This window comes from Drosophila grimshawi, unplaced genomic scaffold (genome assembly GCF_018153295.1).
Source record: "Drosophila grimshawi isolate 15287-2541.00 unplaced genomic scaffold, ASM1815329v1 contig_311, whole genome shotgun sequence".
Classification (NCBI taxonomy): Eukaryota; Metazoa; Arthropoda; class Insecta; order Diptera; family Drosophilidae; genus Drosophila; species Drosophila grimshawi.
Window position 1 is genome coordinate 10,254,085 of NW_025063098.1, and position 24,479 is coordinate 10,278,563.

The following is a 24,479-nucleotide window of genomic DNA, read 5'->3' on the forward strand; positions in this document are numbered from 1 at the left end:
CGTTAAAATGTGATTTTCATGGGGTCCACACGAAAAGGTCAGGTTGGAAAAACATGCATCCAAAAATTGCCCTAAACAACTGCCATTTTAAGGAATTTTAAAACTCCTCCAAGCAACTTTGATACTTTTTCACATTCCATCGCCTGATAGTTTATAGTAATATTCTGCGATTAATAAATTAGTTATTATACAAAATATTTCGTTAGATTAAATTTTACTTAGAGTACAGCTTTTAACACTCTGCACAGCTGGCTGACCCCCTTGACTCCACTTACACAGCGTAGCCCCCATGTTTGGAAACTATTGCTATCGCCTACGCTTACAAAACTTTACACTTTGTCTGCAGCATTTACCCCAGCGGCAATGCAACAAGAACAACAAACACTTTTGTGGGTGTATAAAACAAACAGAAAATCTTAAATTTCAAAATCTTGTTGAGAAAAGTCACATTTAAAGTGATTTTTTTATTGGCTTTTCGTTTAAGTTAATAAATTGACCTACATAACACAAAATAAAGCGAGTTTATTAATGACTTCACTCTGAGTCAGGATTGGGAATTTTTTCGTCATTTATTATGTAACAGTTCAAAGCAGCACAGATAAAATAATAATAAAAAAAACTAAAATTGTTATGTTTACTGCTCTTAAAATTGTTTTGAATAGGGCTCAGACTATCCCAATTCTTCCAGTGGCTTAAATTAGCGGGCAACTTTGATCTTAGGCTTTATCAATTATGCCAATAGACGAGGTGTAAGCTGGTTTTGCAATGTTCAATACAAAATTTGGACTTGAGATTAATGAACATTTGCGAGCTGTCTTGTTCATCTAAATGAACTGTCAAAAAATCACACTTTTTTTATACAGATGTGATATCAAATATATCATAAATTGTTGAGCAAACGTGTTTAAATTATGAGCCATATTTTTATTTTTACTTTTTGTTTACGACATTGGCCCAACGTTGTGTATACGCACTGTGTGACCTTAATCGATATTGACAACATTTGCCTGTTGGGTTATGGTGTACAACATACCTGCAATGAAACAAACAAAAAAATATAACAATTAATTAGGTGTTTTATTTGGGAATGAAGCCTCTCAGTCGAGCTCGAGTGTGTGTGACGCACTTTGCTAAATTAACTGTCCGGACATCTAACGATAAATGAATCGAGTTGACTGGGTTCACTCGTGTGCCAGTTGCCAGTGTCAAGCTGCCAACTGCCAACTGCCATGCCAAGCCCGGCTAAGTGCTCAAAAATGTGGATACCAATCAAACGTTATGCAAATGCAAATTTACCGAAATGCAGCAGGCATCAAACAGGAATACAAGCCAGCAGCTGCTGTATTTCTCAACTGCAATGCGAACCGCATTTCCATTTAGTTTGGTTTCCACTACTGCACTCATCAAAGATTCAAAGATCTTCTGGCCAAGATTAGGTCAAGTGTCTAAGTAAGCAAACTGTAATTGATGATATACGAGAAATAACTCTCTCAGACTGCCAAAGCTGACACGGACAATTTAATTAGGAATTTTGCGTCTAAAAGCCTTATTAATCTTTCATACAATTATTTATCGGATAAAACAATCTGCTCGCAAGGTGTGTAAAAGCAGATAAAATATTTGATTAGTATAAGAGCCTATGCGATTTGTTGTCTGCTTTTGTTACTAATTTGGGACCTTGTTTCTAAAAATGCAATGAACACGATAGATATACGATATTAGAATATTTTAGACCCTTTTCACATATTCCAAATGTCCTGCGATTTATTTTTATTTGTCCCTCACGGTTAACAAGACTTTCCCTGTATATGTATAGTATTTAAGACTATTTATTAAATATTCCAAATCTTTTATATATTTCCTCATCTCTTATATATTCTTCAAATTATCCTACATCTCCAAGCATACAATTTTATGTAATATATACTTTTTGTTTTCCATTTTTCAAATATTCAAAATCTTAATATACTTCTTCGTTATATCTTTTTCTATTTTCTATAATATCTTCCATTCGATTTTACTTCCGACAGATTTAAACGGCTTTCTACCATCAAGGGCATCAACCAGGTGTCTGTTTTAGTTGCAACCTCAGAAGTAGTATTTTATGGCCTATTGCCGCACCCGACCATCTTTTTGCCTCTTTTTTATTGTAACTGCTGCTGTTGCTAATGCCGTAGAGGCAGTCGCCTGGGACATTTAGCTGATTGAATTCTGTCTTTTTACCCTTGCCTCAACGTCTTTGTCTTGGCCTTTACTTTGCTGAGCCTTGCATATTTAATTAAATTTGTAATTGATTTTGTGTTATGCAAAAGGCAGGCCATAACACCAACAACAAAAAAGACAAAGTCACCAAAAAGTCTGTTTTTAATTTCATGCTGTGTGGCGGCTGCGGCCGTTTATCCCAATGTGCCTCATAATTTTTGTGGGCTGTGGCACGGTTTTCTAATTTGACTGCAGGCACACACAGCAACAATTTTATGGCAACTCAGGTGAGATTTGTTCATTTTGGCTTCGTTGGCCTCGGCGGCCCAAGGAAAAAAAAATATTGAAAATATATATATCCTATGTAAAGTATATATAAGACCTTACGTCAAAGTTGCCTTACATATTGATGGAATATAGCGCTCAGTAGTCTCAATGTGAAAGCCTCAAAGCAAATTCTAAATTCGCGATTGAATTTTTATTCCACTTTCCCACATGTAAAATGTAACGTATACGCCTCCCGCCACATCGCCTTTGACATTTGCAGTTGCTCACGTTTGTTGTTGGCTCTTCGTGAAAATCAATTTTCATGCTGCTGTCAAAAGCAGGCTTTACCCTTATTTTTTGGTATTTTTTTTTTACTTTTGAAGGCTACATGAGTTGGCTTTCAGACAGAACGAACGCACCAAAATAGCAGTTTGTTTGCTCTTTTGCGCATTTCAGTAAGTTCACGACTTGTGATTTTTCCACTCGAAACGTTTTCTATTATTAATTATGAAAGGTTTTCATTTGCAGCAGGGTCAAGTGAGTGAACTTGATTAAACTAGGTGGTTAAGTGTTTGGTTGGCCAAGACCGCAATTAACTCATTTTAGCCAAATCTTTAAAATTAATCTATTAGCCCATAAATGACTGTAATCTGCATCAATTGCCTCAACTAATTAACTTAGCTGACTTCACATGCCAAGCCAATCAAAATAATGTTGACCCATTAATGATGCATCAAAAATCAACACACAAAATGACCAAAAATCATGCAAATTCAAAACCAAAACCACAGCAACAAATTTGGCATATAACAAATATTTAATAGCAAAAACAGCAGAAAACATTTTAAAAACATTTAGCAGCATGTTTTAGTTTAAGTATTTTTCAAAATAATATTTATATTATCAAGCATTTCATTGATGAAGGTTGATTTTCGTGTATTTGTTGTTGTGGGTGTGTCACACAGACACACACACACGTGTGTGAAGGTCTTTTGTTTCAATTAAAAAACATACAACACTAGATGAGAGAAAAAAAAGGTCAAAAAATGTCTTCGGTGAGAATAGAGCTTTAGGCATCGATTCAACAAGGTTTCAACCTAAGTTATCTATTTATAATGTTATAAATATATATAGGGTTCAATTTTAGCTACCCTTTTTTAATGATTTGCAAAAATTGTAATCCGTTTATTTTCTTGTTATTTTTGAAGTTCATTTTCATTCAGTTCATTCTTAAAGGCTTTACTGGCGGCAATACTGTTCTATTAATTCAGCTTTATTTCTTAAGTTACTGCTCATTAAGATATACGCTTTCTATCATTTCAAATTAAGCGAATGATTTGTTTTGTTACTTTTTTTGCATATTTAATTTTTTTATAAAACCCGATAAAACGTGTTAATTGAAATCATATTTAAATCAAAATGGACCACATATATCTCGTTTCTGAATTATATTAGAGAGCAAAAGCAGCACATGAGTTACCGCTGATAGCAAAAGACTCCCACACTAAGTACGCTCAACTATTTTTTTTTAAACCGGAAATGAAAGTCGGGTTTTGACTATAGAAATAATTTATTTAATTCACCATTATATTCAGCCAAATAAAGACAATGCTTGACTAATAAACAAATCCCATTTACAGCGAACGAGTTTATGTGCCATTTTTATTTATTTTATTTTATATATGTAAATTTTTTAGTTTGCTTTTTTGTTTCTACAATGTATGAAAATTCAGCGATTCACTGATTTGCATTAAATTTAATAGAGCAGCTTTAATGAACTTTTGGGATAAACAAAACCTAGAGCAAAGTTTTGAAAAGTTAAGCAATTAAAAAAGTAAAAGGTATATGCATATAACGTATGGAAATAAAGAATGCCTATTGGCTCTAGAAGGCAAATATTTTTCAATCAAAGTGAAGCTAAAGTCAAACCTTTCTAGATATGACAACAAAAAACAAGCAACAGCAAATGAGAGCATTTGTCTGCGCTCTATTCACATTTGGGCTTTTAATTTTGCTCTCGTAAATCGAAATGAAAACGAAACGAGAAGAAACCGGTTGAAAGACGCCCCAACCAGGTAGGTAGGTTGGTAGACAAACAGACAGACAGACAGCAACAGCATTTAAGTCAGGCCAAAAGCGAGACAAAAACCAAAGCTAAACCAGAGCCAACTATAGTCGTATATACTGCTGAACCAACGACCGGAGATATAGATAAAAATCAACTCCAATGCTGTGGCAGACAGCAACAACAACAACAACAGCAGCAGCAACAACTATAACATCAACAAACCCAACGGACACGTTTTGTGGCAGCCCGCCACCAGCAGCCGGTAAAAAAAAATTACATACAAAAATAAAAAACAAGAAGAATAAGAAATATATGTAGAAGTTGAGCTAACCGAAAGAGAGAACTGAAAAACCTGAAATTGTAACGCAATCAATGCGAAAAACCAGAGTAGAGCTCCGCTCGCAGTGGGCGTGCCGACGCCCAGTGTGCTGAAAATGAAAATCAACACAATTCCACAACACACACACACACACACACAACTGTTGTTCTTATTTCTATAGTTGCTGTTTTTGTAGTTGTGGTTGTTGTTGTTAGAGCGCAGTTCGCAACAGACAGTTAAAGTTTTTTTGCTTTTCTATTTGTTATTTATATTTTCTTCCATCCCGCAAACCGCACGCAGTTGGCGGATTACATTTTATTCACACTTGCAGAACATGTCAAGAAGCAGGCAGAGATTTTTGGGGGGTTTACCTAACAGCGCACGGCTGGGTCTGGATGCCAATGGCAGGGGATTGCATAGATGGAGTCACTGCTGCTGCTGCTGATGCTGCAACTGTCGATATGTCGGAAATTGTCAAGTACTGTGCTGCTACGTTGGCAGCAGCATTGCCGTCACGTAATTTCGCATAAAAAATGATTTTTTTTATAGGCATGAACTCAGCACAGAGAGACAGGCTTAAAAATGCAAAGAAACGAATTCGACGACTGAATGTTCTTTACATAATTCTTTACATATAGGCAATAAATACTTTAATTTTCAACAGTTTTTTTTACAATATAATGAAATATAAAATGCATATTTTATATTCAAATATACAATCGTAGTTACATTTTTTATTGAAAGTCCGGAATTTGGAGCAGGTTTGCGTAAATTCACAAAGGTAGCGATTCGAAAAGTAAAGTTAATTTGAACTTTGATTCGAGTTCACTGAGCAATAATTACAGGTAGATAAATTAATAAGTATGTAAGTATATTAAGGGATTAATTTAATAATAATATTCTAAAACTCAAGGAATAGGTCAATGAAGTTGCCCTAAGAATCGGATCATGTTAAACATTCTTGAATATTTCATGACGATTAAATAATTCTTATACATTCTAAAACTCAATGACATCGCGTAAAGAATCAAATTAAATTTTCTCTGTGTATAAACAAATGAAAAGAGTTATGCATTAATCACACTCGATTTTTAACTTTTGTTTTGCAAACTCAAAAAAAAAAAAATGGGAAAAATCAAGAAAATTGTTGGCTTTTGTTTGGGACGGTGTATTTTTTCACGCTGGCTGAGTTTCTGGCGTGTTTTTCGTCCGAAAATTACCAATTTCTTTGTTTATAGCCGCAACACGTGTTTTCATTTAAATACACACACACACACTGCACAAAAGGGAGGCGGAAGGGGGCGGCGAGGAAGGCCTTTTATGACTATGTTAATGAAATGATAATGACCTGAGCGGGAAAGAGAACGAGTGAAAGAGAGAGGGAGAGAGAGAGAGAGAGAGGGATAGGCTGCTCAAGTGGCGAAGCAGCTCTAATTAAAGTCAGTACAGCGAGAGGAGGGCAGCTGACCAAGATATAAATGTTGGCAACAGACAATTCTCTAGGCTCTCATTGGGGACCCATCAAATTTGATGGCCTCCAAGTAGGAAAAGTAATTGTGAGCGTAAACAGAATTAAGAAAATGTCTATTGTTGGAAAAGCAGAAGGCAGTACAAGCAAGCCTGAGTTAAAGAAGTCTTGTGAAAATTCAAGTAGTGTATTTTATGTAAATACTGCTTGAGTATTTGCATGGATTGCCATTTGAGAGCAATAAAATGGACTGAAATCGGCTGCCTTATTTTTGCAAAGGTTTATTTAAGTTGAATGTAACCAACAATACTATGTTTAATATACATTTATGTGCTCTTACTTCCACTGAGTGAAATGCCATTTAAGGGAACTAGTTGTTTAATACTTAAAATCAACTGAAACTATACAATCTGTTCTTTATTTAATTTTTGAGTATTAATATGATAAGGAAACATATTTTAAATACTTAATAAATGTTTAGTATCTGCTGAAACTTTAATAAATTGTCGTCCCTTAAATAAGTAATGATTATAGATTACTTTGTTGCCAACAAGTTTTTTCTATTGATTTGCTTCGCTTCGAGCTATAAGTAGAATAAACACATGTTAGGCTGAATATCCCATGTGAGTGTTAATAATACCCTATAGCCTATCATTTAGAGAATCACAAAATGATACAGGGAATTGAAAGCGCTGCTTACGCAACAAATGGATTTATATAATAGCATATGTTTAAGTCAATCATATCATATGATAACATTTATTTCAAATAACTGTAAATCAGTTTGTTGTATTTTTTTTTTGTCTCAAGTTGAGTATGTTTGGCCCAATAAGCTGAGCATTTAGCGTAGCTTGCGTGTTTTGCGCTTTTTGTGGAGCATTGTTAACTGTCGTGTGGACCCAAATGCATTTTTCACTTTCACACACCAGCACACACACAGTCACACACACACTTACAACACTGAGAGCTGGCAAACTTGTTTGCAGCATAATAATCCTGGACGCGTTGGCAGCTGGCAGCTGGCAACTGCCAGCAGCTGCTGGGTAACACTATACAGCAAAACTGAGGCACTGCTGCATTTGGGTGCTGGGGCTAATTATTTAGCAATTATGTGAAAGTGAAACTTGTTGAGTGGCTGACTGCCTGGTTGCTTGTTGTTGCGGTTTAGTAGTTTAATTGGATGCTGGCTCGAAAATGTCTGTCTAATGTTGTTGAGTGAGTGAAATCTTAAGCGTCTGCCCATTAGCATTAGTAGGAGGTGTAACTGAAGGTGGCTGGCTGGGGAGAGGTGAATGTGTGAAATGATGGTCAAAAGCAGCTGCTGTAAAATTGTCAAATATTTGCGCAATTTTATGAATTAGAGCCGAACTAATTGCATTTCAGTATTGATGCAACATTTGCTTGCCGTAAAATACTTGTGGCGCAAATCAATTTGATTTATGCCGTATTTATCAATGATTCGCAGCGAACAAATTATTGCGTTGTGCCAATGAAGCATTTCACATGAATACGATTCACACCCAAAAAAATAAATAAATAAAATAAACCACAAGCGGCCTGCAATTCTATTTCTTTCTGATATACACACACAACAATAATATAATTGTTATAAACAAACTTAAGCTTAAACCGCAAAAGACAATCAACCAGATTCTATTGTCTTATAGGTTTGCCAAAAACTGAAAGAAAAAAAATAGCAAACAGAGAAAAACTGGTTTTTACAACAGCTCTTTGTTTGTGTGCATTGTGTGCGCTGGGTTTTATTGAGCATTGCAGAGGGGAGAGGTGAAGAGGGGTTTGTCGGGGCCAGTGGCCCCTTAGAGCGGGTGGCTTCAAGTACGGACACTTGAGCGGCAACATGAAATAACCGAAAAATTGTTGTTATGCTGTGACTTACAGAGCTTTTTTAGCCTGAGCGCAACTGTATTATTGCATAATGCTCTAAGAAGATTTCAATTATGATTAGAAACGAGCCAAGCCTCTCTGTCAAAGTACGAGCATTTTATAGTTTATGGATTTACTGTGAACTGAGCTGTAGCTTATGCCAATTTAATCAAGACTGTGTGTGGGGACTAGGTAATAAACCAAATGTCAAATGGCCAAAATGATTTGACAGAATTTTACAGAGTATTTATAGAACTTATATAAATTCTATTGGAGCAAATCTATCATCGGTCTCTAAGAATTTAAATCAATTTTTTTTCTTCTGTATACATATTATATTTGCACAGAAATTCTGCTTTTTTTAGACCAACCTCTCGAGGCTATATGAATATTTGGATGTTGCATTCAGAATTCCTCTAAATTTCCAGTTAACCTTATAAAGCGGAGTGCCCGTCTCTGCAATTTTCTCAACGTGACCTTAGATCACAAATATAAAATCGTTTACTCACACACACCAGCACAAACAAGTTCAGGGTTAATTCTCTGATTTACATAAAACCTTCGTACCGAAAAAATACAAATATATAACATCAAAATTTATAAAGAAACCGACAACAAAAATCGAACTGAAAGTTGAACGATTTTTTTTTTTTATATATATATTTCATTTAATTTTTTTGACTAACGCCGGAAATTCACACACCAAAAAAAGGCTACATTGCCAGCGGGCAGTTGTCACTTATTTATGCATCCGGCCGTTGCAAGCCACCAGAAACAGATATATCGTAGAAGCCAAATACATGCTATGAGTGTGTAAATAAAACACACTAGATAATACTGAATACAGATAATATGGCTCAACTGCGATTGTGGTCTCGACTATAGCAAGCAAAACTATAAGGCAAACGCCCGATCAACAAAAAGTGATTTGTTTTTGTTTACAGATTTTCGCTTTACTATTTGTCGCTTTTACTGTTTTGTCGGTCAACAGCAGCATGTAAAACTTTAAAGCGTAAAAACCTGTAAGCTTTTTACATATACGAGAAGTTTTCAATATATTTTTGAGTTATGAATGAATCACCCAATGTGCATATTTGCACTCTTAAGCGATAAGAGTCACAAATATAGTGAACTGCTACTGCACAACAACAACTCGTAGAAATATCCTATATTTCACACATCAAAAGCTAGAATTAGCAGCAAAGAGCCGCTCAATGTAAAAACCACAAGCAACTCAGACCAAAAGGCAAAACAACACACGGATATCAGTGGGTATGTATACAAATATAAAATGAATGCATATCTATATGGTATATATATGTATATATTTTCAAATACTGCAAATCGCTTGGCATGCAACTGACAGTTGGCTGCTAAAGTTTATTTATCCACGAGATACATTTCTATAGATATTTATTTAGCATATCATATTAGTTGGCAAACCAACCAACAACTTCTTGTGGTCGCCTCCCTCTCCTAAGATGTGGCTTTGCATGTTTTGAGAATTTTTACGGCTGTTTAGATACTCAATTTGTATATTTTGTCAGACAATGGAAAACGTGAAGGTTGGCGGGATATAAAACGTGGCGACTTTGGGTCGCCTTCTTGCGTCCGCCCAACTTCGTGATACATACTACTTGATTACGGACTTAGCTCCATCTATGAAAAATGAGAAATGTGCACAGAGAAGGAGGAGCTGCTCAGTTCATTGCATTTGACATGCCAGCGAGCCAATCAACCGAAGCTGTTTTTGCTGTGGCCTACAAATATAACTAGAAAAGTCAATTTATCTTCGCTTTGCCTGCCATTGATAGACAATTTTTGTTATCTAGTATTTTGTTGTGTATGTCTAGTTGTCTCAACTGCTCAGTTAGTCAATACTTCTGTAGCTGGCTTGGCAGGCAAACACCATTGTGTGCCACAAAATACTAGATACTCGATTACTCGACTGCTGACCACGAGGGAAGTGACAATGGGGCGAACTACGTGTTTGCAATAGATGGCAACAGCAACGTGAACATTAAAAACTTACATGTCAGAAACTGAAAAGTTGACAATCCCACAAACTGTTTCATTTTTTTTTTCGTATGTGGACAATAATATTCAGATGAGTGACAATGGATAATCTATGTGTCTGCAAATGAGCTTTTGACAGCAATGTAATTGACTATTGGAGAATGTCACACAACGACTGTCAGAGATGGGAACACGAATTTTATTGATTGATCAAGGGACAGAAAGGGCAAGGATATTCAAATATGGAATCAGTGCAAATAAAGTGTAAGTGATTTATTTTACTCGATTGAATTTGGTTTATTGCAATTGGTTAAATCATATTTCTTAATTAAAATGCCAACTGCTTAATACATTTTGAGAATTTGTCATCAAAATAATTGCATCTATATATCAGTCAGGTGGCATCAAAGATATCAAGCTAGGCGCAGTCAGCCTTCAAGCGAGATACATTTTTAGATACTGATACAGATAAAGATAGATAGACACACTCATTCGCACACGCACACACACACACACACACATATATATATATACTATTTACGCTTATGAGAAAATTAAATGCCATAAAATTTTGTAGTTGGCAAGCATTTTGCAAGACTTTTAGCACTAACCTTAGCCAAAAAAGCAAAAAGAAAGCAACATTCAGATGATGTAGGTGACAAATTACAGCATTGGCAAACAGACAGCAGAAAATAAGAATCCAAAGCGCATTTCAAATTTTTCGAAATTAAAAATACATCCAAAAATATCGTGACACGAAAGTAATGTAAAAGTACAAAATAAAATTATTATAAATAGCCATGTAAGTTTTTAAATAATAATAATATTTAAATCAAAAATATACATAACAAAAATAGATGCACAAAATACATAAAGACAAAATGAAACAAAATTTGAATATGAATTATTCTGTAACACATAACATTATTGCTTTGAATGATTTTTTTCAGCACACTGCGATTATAATTGTTGCTGGAAAACCGGTCTGGCCTGTGGCTGATGGAAAATTGAGATATTTAACGAGTAATTATCAGTTCTTAAATGTGCGACGTATAAGGCGAGTTTTATGTAAGCGACGGCAAATGGGGTCAAAGTATTGCATATGCGATACAGGCGACACACAAACACAGATGCTCAATCAATTCGAGGGGATATTAAATGGCAGTGGGCGGGGGAGGAAGGTGGAGCAACCGGCAACGACTCACAAATGCCAATCAATTGATTTCATTGTCTTCAATTTATAACCTATCGATAATATAAATTCCTGACAGTCGCTCTACTCAAAGCAGTCAAGATAGAGAGAGAGAGAGAGACAAAGAACGAGAAGCACAGCTCGGCTAGAGTTATGATAAATAGTTAATTGTATTTGTGTGTGTGTAACTGGGTTGGATGCCACATACACATACCACAGTTGGCAGGCATATATATATTATACAGTTACAAATGCATTATATATGTGCAAATTTGCATTTGTTTATGTACACTGCTTTGCACTTGACATTAATGAAATGAGATTGTTTTGTCACAGTTTCATTTGCGCGACAAAATAAACAATATAACAATGCTGCATGGAAAGCGGAAAGTGGGTTCTTAACTTAAGAAAGATGAAAAGCTTTTTTTATTGCAATTTTACATTTTATATACGCGGAAACCATTAAAAGTGTGAAGAAGGCTATAAGGAAGTGTTGCAAACGTAAGAATATATATTCTTGATCAGCTAATCAAGCGAGTCGATTTAGCCATGTCTGTATCGGCTTCCATGTCTGTCTAACTTCCACCGCTTTCGAAATATCAATATTAATTGATTTTCGATTGTTGTAAAAGACATAAGTTTAAAGATTTTTCCTGCTAATATATATATATTATATATCCAGAAATACCCCGACATATTATTGATCAACTGTGGAATTTTTTGAAAAAAGATAAAAACATTAAATAAATAAGGAATTTAAAAACAATCGAATAAAAATGGATTAACAAATTTAACAAATTGAAATGAAACAGCTGTGTTCAGTGTTTATCCAAGATGAGTTCTCTCGAAACTAACATCGTAACTTGTTCTGCACCTAAACTCGCCCAAAACTTTGTGCTGAAAAATGCAATTTTTTTTCAATTTAAAAAAAATGTTGGTATTTTAGATAAAATGCTGCTTTTATTGAATCTTAAAGAAAAATGCTGTGATTTTCCTCATGTCTTTACTTAAGAGGTTATTTGATAACAAATTGGTTAATAATAGAGATACTGTTTCAACTTTACCATGACATTGGGAGCAGCTCTTATAACTAATTTTAAAAATTGCCGCATATTACGCTATTATCCCGCAATCAACCAACAATTCAGCTGGAGGAATCAACTTTACAAAAGAAAGCACGCCCCATAGCTGCTGCTACAACTACTACAGCTACTCCCCCACGAGTAGCTGCTGGTCGCACTTTAATTGGTATATCAGACCGTGGCAGCGGCAGCAGCAGCAATTTTTTTTATCTACTCTTTTTTTATTAGTTTGCTAGGCCAACACTGGAGAAGGCGGGCAGCTTTCTAGCGCCAACAATGAGCGAAACGAGGGAGCCAACATTAATAAAAGCAACAATAACAACAACAACAACAACAATAGGCACAATAACATCACGAAAATTTACAACAATTGTAGTTGAGAGGTTAATGAACTAAATGCGCAATGGGCCAAACTTATTTACAAGCGAAACTCAAACGCCAGTAACACCAAAGTTTAGACCAAAAAAAAAAATACAAAAATATATATATATATATACCGCATGGCCACAATTAATGAGACGCTCATTACGCGCAAGTTTCTTGAGAGGATTATGGGGATGGGGGGAGGAGGGGGAAGCAGTTACAAAAATGCCCCCAATGGCTTCATTTGGCATGGTGGCCGGCTTTGCGTGGGCCTCCCCAATTGCTGGCAGACATTTAAGTTTTCCCTACTTTGAAGCTTTACAATTGCCATCCCATTATGATCAGCAATCAATCAATTTAATTTATAAAGCATGTCCAAAAATTTGGTCTACTTTTAGCAATTAATTTTTGCACCAACATATTTTGTTGACCAGCCAAAATTGAATTTGATTAATTTACACATGTTTTTGTGTGTGTGTGTATTTAATGCTAATGCGAACGAAAGGGGCGACAACAAAAAATGTACATAAATAAAAACATTTCATACATAAAAATTCTTGCAAATTTGTTTTGGCACATAAAAGATATTTGTCGCTAGATCTTTGCTAATATTGCTCAAAACATTTAACAAAATTGACAACGACATGCGGCCCATAAACATATATATATATATATACATATATTATGCGACCCAGTTTAAGTACCCCGAAATTTTTTTTTGGCCAAAATACGACGACTATAATAAATGACTGTGTTAATGTAACTTATAAGACCAAATATCCCAAAAATAGTATTTCATTAAATTATGACAAATAATTATTTGATTTATTGCAACATTTTAATTGCTCTATTTTGTGGATTTTTATATATACTCGATGTTCCTTCATTTCCTAGTCGATCTTGGAAAGAAACTCAGTATATATTTTCTCACTAGTTATTCTAAAATTAAAGACACCAATTCATAGTGTAAAATGTTATGCTACATTGGCATGGACTTGTAATTGCTTTTTAATATCATTTTCATATTTATTGGGCTTGCATTTGCTCGACGATAAAATTCTTGAAAATTGTCATGCTCGGTGTATTGGCACATTTCCGTTTGGCATTTTACAGCATATTTTAACATATTTTTGCCCAACCTTTTTTTGTTTTGCTTTGCGTGCGAGTCGAGTGCGTAAATCAAACGGGTGCCTCTTTATTTTTAATGCACTTAAGAGCAACTGCAGCTTTCAGCTGCGTATAGCATTGAACTGAAAGCATGGCTATATACGTATATACATCTTTATAATGATGCAACTCTAAACAGAGTATCAAATGCAGATTACGGCATAAATAAACCAAAAAAGTAAAAGGAGCCAAGCTCAAATGATATAAACTGCTAGATTGAGAAGCTAATAATCTTTGTTATTGAATTGGAATTGGGTAAACAAACACAAATGGAATATTTCGATTTCAAATGCGACTTTGAATTACTGCCGTTTTCGCTTATGTTAATCAAATACGCACAAATAAACGAAACTTTGATAAAGTGAATGGGGTAAAATCGAATATTTTTTGTAAATATTTATGGTACTCAAATGGATTGGATTATATGCGGTTTTTTCTTTATCACTTGAGGAGCTTTTCAGGGGCTTGCAAGCAAATTTGACTTGTACAAATGGTTTATTAGTTGATGAAATGGATTTCCTTTTGAAGTCTATAAAGTTCATTAGTTTACATGAGTAAAATTTGATAAAAACGATTTAAGCAAGAATAGTACTTAAAATATGAAGTATCTTAGGAAAATTAGGAAATAATGTTGATGGTTTTTACACCAATTTTGCGTCACAGTTTTAAGCACAACTCGATCATGCAATATATATAACGATAGACAAAAAAGCAATTTACGAAATCAAATTAAATCACATGCAGCTCATTAAGCACAATACAATATTGATAACATGGTCTCACAATTGGCCAACCATTTTTATCGTGGCGTATTGCTTTCACTCCCCCAAAGTGTATCCAAATAGATTCCACACTACATTAAATGCACTTTTTGTGTACGACTCTGGCAATGTCGCTCTTACGCTCTTTTTGATATTTGTGGCTTCGGCTTCAGTTCGCTGTGTGGTATTTCAATTAAAGTGCACACAATATACGCACATTGCTGCCACAACCGGCCCCGCCCCCGCATCCCACTTAACTTCACTTCACTTTAGAGTTGGAGACTATTGCATTTCATGCAAATAATTGAAATACGCCCACATGGTGAGGCGGGCGACGAACGGCTCAAATTGTAGCTTTGACAGCGAAAACTTTTACAATTCTTATCTCAGAAAATATGTGAATGCATTCAAGATGATGTGAATACATTTTCATGTACCAGTTTGTGTACTAAAAGCTCGTCTGAGGTGGCTACAAGACACTTGAAAATGTAACTCAATTGAATATCACGACAAAACCCACACACACTCAACCAAATATAGAGCGAGCGAGAGGGATGATGTTGAAAGACAGAGACAAGTTGAGAGTAATGTGTTGCATATGTGACCAGAAATGAGAATAGGTTAAAGAGTTTATTATACGCTGCTGCCAACTGCTGTTCGGCTCAAATGACTCAGTTCTGTGTAAAAAAAAAACACCAAAAAAAACACTTGAGGCACGTAATTGAACGCATGCTCTTTATACATATATATATATATATATATATATATATATATATATATATATATATGTATATATATAGTATTATATATCGGCATATTGGCATTAAAGTCAAGGAACTTTCAAGCTGCTTTAAGACAACTTTTACCAGAAAAAATTGCATGTCATGCCATATGAAAGATGAGAGAGCCAGAGAAAAACAATTTTGTGGCTGGTCAATTAGTTGCGGCTTTTTGAAGAAAGAAAAAATGAAAAAATACCAGCCAAAACAGAGCACAATGTGTGAAGAATTACAGTTACGGCAACAAAAAAACGTATATAAACTAAATGGGCGAAACATATTGAAATCTAACAAAATATGTATAAGCATTTCTACGATAGCTTAGCCTAGAATAAGGTTAGCGAGAGTGAAGATGCCAAGAAAGAAATATAGAATTAATGGCTTAAGCAGCAATTGCTGCAGGTTCTGTGAAAGATATAATATGCAAATACAACAATTTAAACGGACTTAATTGCTCCAAGCAAAGCACAATAAAAAACCTAAGACAAATAGTTACGGGGCTCGAGGAATCATTTAAAAAAATGAATAAATCATAAGAGGTTAAGGGCTGAATTATACTGCTTGTGCTCATTAAATCTTAATCATTTCAGCTCGTTTCGCATCTAGTTCAACACAAACATAATGAATAAATACGAAAGCTTAAAACAAACGAACAGCGCTCAACCAAAAGAAATACCAAAAAACTTTAACGCAAATCGTTGCTTAAGCCAAAAGCAGCTAAAAGAATTCTAAAAGCTCAATGACACCTTTAAAATCCGAGTAAATAACTTGTAAGTACGATCGAAAAAAGAAAACGCACACAAAAAAAAAATAATCCCAATAATAACACAATGAGAATCAGCAGCAAAAGTTCTCAAGAAAACCCACAAAAATATAGCATGCGTAAATTTATTTGTATGTCGGCATAAGTTTGTTGAGACTTTCCGAGTAGGTGTCTCAGCTACCTTTTCTAAGCAGTTGCCCCCGTACCTGTCACTCAAACGCCCTCTGGCGCACAAATCCACATAAATATAGATATATATGTATATATATATATATAATGTTATGAATAATCACAAAGCATTTCAATGTAAATCTGACATTCTGGCCAAAAAAAACGCGGGCATCGCCAAATGAGCACAAATAATGAAAGCAAAGAAATCAAATTCGAAATGCACAAAACTTATGGCTAATAACTTAATTAACAAAAAGCAGAAAATATCTGTAGGTTGACTTTTTTTTTAAAAATTTGGCTTTTATAGCTTTCGGGAATATAACTGTATCGATATTTGCGAAACGGGGCAGTTATCGATAAACTGAAGTAAACTTTATCTGCGTGGTGTATTTGAGTTATATTCACAATTTTAAATCTTCAGACTTGACTGACTGATCAACATTTGACTGTTGATCTTGAGCAAGAATATATATATTTTATGGGGTCGGAGATGCCTACATAAATTTAAACAAAATCATTGATTACTTTGTACTTTAATGGGTTGAGGGTATAAGAAACCGAACAATTTAATTAAAATAGCTCATAATGCAATTTCCCAAATAGATTTAATAGCCAAGTTTATAGAATCGGCTGGCTGGGCCAAGACTTTAGTATATTCCGGCACGTGCGTTAATTTGTAATCGCGGCGTAGACACACACGAGCATTCATTATTTACATATACATATTTAGGGGCGGCGAGGGGCACACCTTGATTAATATGCGTGCTGGCTATATATTATTATTGTCATCTCACCCCCTTCCCAACCAAAATAAGGCACAGTAGACTTGGCCAAGCGCATAAATAATGTCGGCTGAAACATTTAAGTGGATGAATTTGTCTCTCGATGATAATTTATGCGGAAGTTTCTATTTGATTTGTTGCACTCCTTTGAGACGCGTGATTGAAAGTTTAATTAGTTGTAAATGCACTTCAGTTGAATAGCAGTGTAAATCATTTTAAGCACGTTTCAAGTTCAAGGTTTTATTTACGTATTTATAATATATTATATGTAATTCTTAATATATTAGTCAAGTTTAATTTAAATTCGATAAGCGTATAATAAGTAAATGCTTCAAGTGAGCTGAAATCAACTGTATGTGGAATATAGTTTGACTTATATGCTACAAATATTCTCCAGATATTTCACACAATATTTTTCAAAGAAGGAATTCAAATAAAGAGTTCGATTAATTTCCACATTATTTTTATTCCAATTTTCTTGGCATATAAACCAATTTTTCTCAATGAATATGAATTGTTGCAACCAATAACGACATGCGAACCAAAATTAGCTAGGGACATCGATAATACAACATTTTGCCTCGCAAAAATCCACATGGTTAGTCTTGTGTCATAAGGTGGCTTTCCCATATCATGCCTTGGAGCTTGCCTTGAATAAATATCAATTTATTTTTACCACACTGTTGGTTTTCTTATTTCAATGAACATTATCAGCACGACTCTTGGCGGCGGATATGAAGTGTTATGTATTATTGTGTTTTTCTGGCTAAAAACGACAAAAAAAAAATTGAAAGAAAAAAAAAACAAAAAGCCGCCAGACAACGGAAAAATGGAATTGGACAAAAAAATGCTCTCAGCAGCCGATGCCGAACATAGACAAAGCGCTGATTGGATTTAAAGTGACAGTAATAAATGACGAGAAAGGCGTGTTTCATTTATAAATATGGAAATAGCATACGCAATACACTGCTCCGATTCTTCGATATATACATATTCTTCTAGTATATATTCAGCCAAGAACTGGGTGAACTTGCACTATACAAATTAACCAAAATCCGACGAGACTGGACCGGGAGCCAAATAAACAGACATCGTCGCCACATTTCAGTGCTGACACTGACAGCCCAAACAAATTGCAGGGAAAGCGACTCTGCTGGCTGGCAAAGGGCGCCGGAGGCGGGAAGGGAGGGGCTGAGAACCATTCATCGTTCGAGTTTAATGTGTTTTTTTTACATTTTGCTTACGCAGCGGGCAAATATTGTATTTTTACTTTTTGTTTATGGTTGTTTTTCGTTCTTTTAATTTTTCTCATTTTCTTCATTATGTCAGTGTCAGTATTATGCAGCGCTCGCTGTAATATCGACACAATTGCAAGTACATGACTTACAGATACTCCTTGTATTGTTTTAAATAATGAAAATCATAATGTTGTGCATATATTGCGATTTCAGAATTTTAAATAATTCAAAAATGGAAATATGTAGCTAAATAATATTTAAGTTGTTTCAAAAGTGATTTGCATGCCCGTTTGATCAGCCATTTAATGAGTACAGGGTGTAGTAATGGAAAATGTAGGTACACACGTATTTTTAGGTGTGTCTTTTGTGGCATGTTCAATTCTTGAGGCTGCTGAGTGCCTCTGTTTCACTGGGGACCCAAGTGCTTAATTGTGTCGCGGTGGCATTTAAATGCCAGCGTAATGAGTTTAATTATGATTTTAATTATCTTGTATATGGCACGCACAAGTGGGTGACCAAAATACATGTGACTTGAGGAAACGATTGAAATGCGCCTTTTAAAACTCTTATTGATAATATCATAATAGTTTTTATTTATATATATTTTGCTGTGGCACATCTCATTCGCAATCACGTAGTGTGAAATTTCGCATTCGATAATATATATAAAAACAAACTAATTGACAAACAAACGCAAAGACTTTAAACACTTAATTGGCCGGCGCCAGACGGTCATTACTCGATATACGATATACCCATATATATATATATATATATATATATATATATAAATGTATATATAAATATTTATATGCCGCATGAAAGATAAACTTGGAGGCCAGCTTCCAGCCAGCACTCTCACTTAGACCTAAATGGCCATTATGAATGCCACTTGCGGCAAGTGCTGTGGCATTAATAATCCAGGCAAATCCGCAAACAGAGCTCATTTGCTACAATCCACCCTCCCCGAGTTCCGCCTAGCGATTTAAAAATCTCCACAATTCTAAGCAGAGCGAACAGTAAGTAAGTAAGTAAGTAATAATATTAAGAATTGTCCGCAAGGTGAATGCATAATTAATACATAATGCTTTTATTTTATAGGTGAAAATGTTTATGCCGCTATCAAATTAATATAAATAAGATATCTTTAAAAATAAATAAAAGATATCGCCCATATTAGGCTAACAAATTATTGCAATTTGCGAAAGTAACTTGTTAGAATTATAGGTTTGATATCGTCACAACATTGTGCCCTGCTCTGTTGCTGAGTGCCACATGAAAAATTTAGAAGCGAGTGCGGCAAGCAAAACAATTTAATGTCAATAAGGGAACTGGAACTCAAGAGACCAAATAAACAAATTATATCCTGGGTTAGCCGAATATTGCATTCCCTCTGCGTAATCCAAGTGATCAACTCTAAATTGCTCGAATAAAGCTCAAAAACTGAGGCAATAGTTCACAATCGAAGAAGACAAACAAACTCTGCTCGTGAGATGCTATTGAAGAATCACACTTTATAACAGAGTACAAACCCCCGCTGCAAGAGCATAAACCAAACCAACAAAACAACAAACGTTCAACGGCAATCCACAAAACGCATTAACGCTTAAATGGCCCTGGGACCAGGCTACCATTCTCCTCATCTTCTTTGTATTCTTATCATCATTGTTGCTGTTGCTGCTGGTCACTTTTTAGGAATGTTTGAGAAGAGCTTTTGGTTGATCTTACCTTAAATTTGGCACAGCTGCGGCAGCAGCAGCCGCTGCTTGCAGAGGCGGCGGCACATTGTATGGAAACGGCAACTTGGCCGCAACGGCTGGATTCTCGAATAACATTCTATTGCCGTTGTTTGCTTGGCTGCTGTTCTTGTTGTTGTTGTTGATGATGATTGGGGGGTTGATGGGGTGGTTGCCGGTGTTGGTGTTGTTGAAGCTGATATTGTAGTAAATTTTGCTGGCTTTTTATTTACTTTCGGTGCACAAAAAAAAACTATTTCTTTTGACTCTTGCGTGTTAATTACTTTCACCTTCCTTTTTCTTTTTTAAGGTTTTTTTTTGTAGTATTTTATTTTCGCACTGATTTTATTTAAGTTGGGCACATTTTTATTAACCCGAAATGGTTAGCTTCAATTGCTCGTTGTACACTCTAAACATTTACAAAAAATATACATTTTTTAAAATAAATTTAATTAATATTTCATGATTTTAACCCACTATATTCACTTATTCATTTACCCCTCCCCCTTTTCACATGACAAATTTCCCTTGCAAAAAGCGTCACATGTTTTGCAGCGTGTTTCTTTTGTTCTTCGCTTCGTTTGTGGTTTTAATTTCATCGTTCTTCCATAACTCTCTCACAGGCGGCTGACGTTGTTAAGCCTCTCCCGTTAAGAGCATCATTAACTAGTTTTGTTTTAATATCTTAGTTTGTTGTTGCTGCTGTACTGCTCGCTCTACTGCTTGCCATTAGCTGTTTGTTTCTTTCGTTTTTTTTTTTTTTTTTTTTTTTCAGCGCTGCTGGCTGTGTTGCTGGCGATTATGCTTTTACTTTCATTCGCAGCATGTTTGTTGCTGTGGCTGGCTTCTGATTCTGGCGTTGCTCTTTGCGTATCACATTCGCTTGACATTGCCGGCTTTTTTGACGCATACAGCGGCGAATTGCAATTGTATTGATATGAGTATAGATGTGTGTGTGTGTGTGTGTTAGTGTGTGTGACGATAAAAGTTGCCTTTGAGTTGCGTTTTGATAAACATACAAGCATACACGTATAGAAATTCATATGCATGCGTGTTAAATCTTTATGGCATGCGTGCAAGGGTAGCAGCAAACACACTCACATTTGACCATATTTTTTTTGTGTATATAGTAGTTTTATTTTTATTAATTAAATCGATTTGCGTGCATAAAAACACAAAAGGAAAACACGCACACACTTACACACACACACTAACAGCGAGCAAGGCAGAAAAGACGCACAGCAATATTTTTGCGACGTCATTGAATTCGCCGCACACATACATTTCAATGTGCTTGTGTGTTGGGTGTATGCTAAAAACTACCCAAAATAAAAAGAAAACGGGCTTACGCACCTCTTGGACTCCCCCTCTACCCACTTCTGTTCTTATACTTGAATTACTCACGCACAAATACACATACACATATACATGCAAGCACGCACAAATGCTCGACTAAGGAAATGACGCGTAACGCTTTGACGACAGCTATTACGACAAACGCCAATGCTTAGTTAGAGAGGTCCGCACAGCGCAAGGAACTTTTGTCAACTGAAACTAAAGGAGCGCTTCAGCAACGACTAAAGCGAAGAGCGTCACAAATGCAAGCAAGCTCGCCGCTCAACTCGTGCTCACTCTGTCTCTCACTCTGAAATGGCAGGACAAGCGCATGGAGCACTCAGAGAACTAGAGACAACGAGAGAGAGAGAGAGCGCGCTTAGGCAAGTTCGCCGCTTGGCGACTTGACTTGCTGCTTGGGGTAATTTGAGTAATGTCTCAGCCGACGATGGCTGCTGTATGCAACACATGCGGCCATGTGCAACATGAGTCGATGACGAAGATACCACAGATGTCGTAGTGCCACATCAGCCCTCTTCCCTTTCCTCTAGCCCAATCCCAGTGCAAAACATAATCATTTCCGACGTGTGCAGTTTTATGCACCGCTGCAAAAACAATACGCAACCTCTGGGGCTAAGCGGTTAAGCGGGCAGAGCAGGGACAGTGGCTGGGCAAGGGCAGGCGGAGCCAGCGACCGCCCGCGTCTTTTATATCGCTTTGTTCTCGCATTAAGCTTTCTTTGTTTTTCGTATTTCTTTTAAAGCTCAGCTTCAGTTAGGCGAACGCTCTTTGTTGACTTTAAAAAGCACCGCAAAATAATTGTTTAATTTATTAATGCGTTTCACACACACACACTCAACTATCGAGCCGTCACGCTGATTTATGGGAATTTTTGTTTAAGATACACGCACTGAAGCAGCGGCAGTGTGCTCTTGACTTTTATCTTTATTTGTTTTTTTTAGGCTTAATTTAATTTTCGCTTTTGCAAGCTGAACTTGAAATTGAACCACGTTTTCTTTATTTTTTTGTGAGCTATCAATCAGCAAACTTTTGAAAGCTCAGCATCAAGTCTGTCTGAAAGCTTCTAAGACCGTTATTTATACAAGCTGCATGCTGCACTTATGCAGCACATTCCTTGGGTTTCTGGTATAATTGATCACATGTTTGGTTTTCTTTTAGGTTTGTTGTTTCTTTTTTCGACGAATTTCAGTGCCTGGTACGCCGCAACCCCGCATATTCAATTACAGCATTAAAACACGAAGTTTCTAAGAATTTTACTTGTTTGTTTCTGCTTCTGCTTCTCTTTATTCTCTTCGTGAACATCGACTATTCTTATCGCAGCAACTGATAAAAACTAGAAACCACAAAAGAATTTCAAAATGAATGTTTTTATATTTTACAATTTTAAAAGTCAAACGAAATCCATAAAGAAGAATCGTAACTTTATAATTTTTATGTTGTTATGTTATGGAAAACAATACATATAAAATAGAGTCATCTTAAAACTTAAGCGTTCTTATCTGAATAACTTCCTGTTTCTTATTTATTTAATAACTATATTTAAAGTTCGCAAATATAATTAAATTGTGTCTTATTTAATGGTTTATTTTTAAAAATTTCAAGTTGCTTGTGAATAATTTAATCATTTTTTGTTTTACTCATTAGTCAAATATTATTTATTATTGTTTAAACATCGAGAGTAGATTGATTCAAGTTTTAATAATATATTTGATCGATTTACAAATATTTCATATGCGTAATTTTTGTTCTTTTCTTATAGTTTTCTTCTGCTATAGCATCAAACTAGATTTATAATATATTTTTCTAATATGTGTGCGCATATATATGTATATATATTTATTTTTAATTAATTTGCATGCATCACACTGGGACGCAGCTGTTATTATTATTTTTGTTGCAGTTGTGGTTGTTGTTGTTATTGTTGTGTTGCAATTTAACACGTAATTTAATTTCGCTCATGCAAAACGCCAAACGTTATCGCATTTAAATTAAAAACACAATTTTTTCTCATTTTTTTTATTCATTTCAATATTAATATTTAAACAAATTGGCAACGATTTGTTGCAATTGTTGTTTTGTTAAAATGCACTTTAAACTTAAGCTTAGGACAAAAGCTCAAAAATTTACTTTAATCTTGCGCTCAAAAATGCAAACAAAATATAATTTTGTTTGTTTTTAATTTGCCGCCTCTGAGCCTTTAACGGGGCTTCAGCTCCAATTTGAAGAACTTTATGAGACGAGAGAGAGGCTCTGGCCACAAAGGAAACGGCGATAAAGACAACAATGCAGACACAGAGTAACAATTGAAATCGACGTAGGCGAGAGATGACAACGACGACGCACAAAATTATCCGCACGCTAAACTTGACGCTGTAACGGTCGCAACCACACTGACGCAACTGCTGGCGTCGCCAAAAAGTATGGCATTCAATTCGCTTGACAACCGACATGCTGCTCTCCGACGCAATATATTCACATACACATATACATATGATTTCTAGCGGCCAGCATAAAAACCAAAACAAGAGCCCTCTACTCAAAGTCGCTCTCTCTCTATCGTTCTCGCTCTCTCTCTCTGCAATCGAGCGAGCGAGTGAGAGACGTCATTGGGATCGCCATGCGGCCATTGCAAAGCCACTGCTCACTCAACCGCTCTCTCGCTCCAACCACCCACAAGTCGTGCAGCAGCAGTAAACATTCGCTGCGGTTTGCTCAGTGCGGCGAAGAGTAGCTTGTTTTGCTTGTTGTTTGTACGGCGAATTCGCTCAAAAAACGCCAATTGGATAAGGCAGTGTGAGATGGCGCCACACAACTGTGTTGGCGTCTGTGTTGTTAGCTCGCTTGCACTTGCATGCATTGCAATCC

The 24,479-nt window shown here is 35.7% G+C and overlaps 1 protein-coding gene across 1 annotated transcript in view; it reads right to left on the reverse strand.

The window, feature by feature from the left end:
• Positions 1-24,006, reverse strand: part of LOC6563237 (AF4/FMR2 family member lilli) — a 103,573-nt gene extending 79,567 nt beyond the window's left edge. The window contains exons 1-2 of the mRNA XM_043214851.1: positions 23,742-24,006; positions 20,251-20,667 (exon numbers count right to left, since the gene is read on the reverse strand). Coding sequence (XP_043070786.1) covers positions 20,251-20,357 — 107 coding nt within the window. The 5' untranslated portion in view covers positions 20,358-20,667; positions 23,742-24,006. The remainder of the gene's footprint in view (positions 1-20,250; positions 20,668-23,741) is intronic.
• Positions 24,007-24,479: the final 473 nt, after the last annotated feature.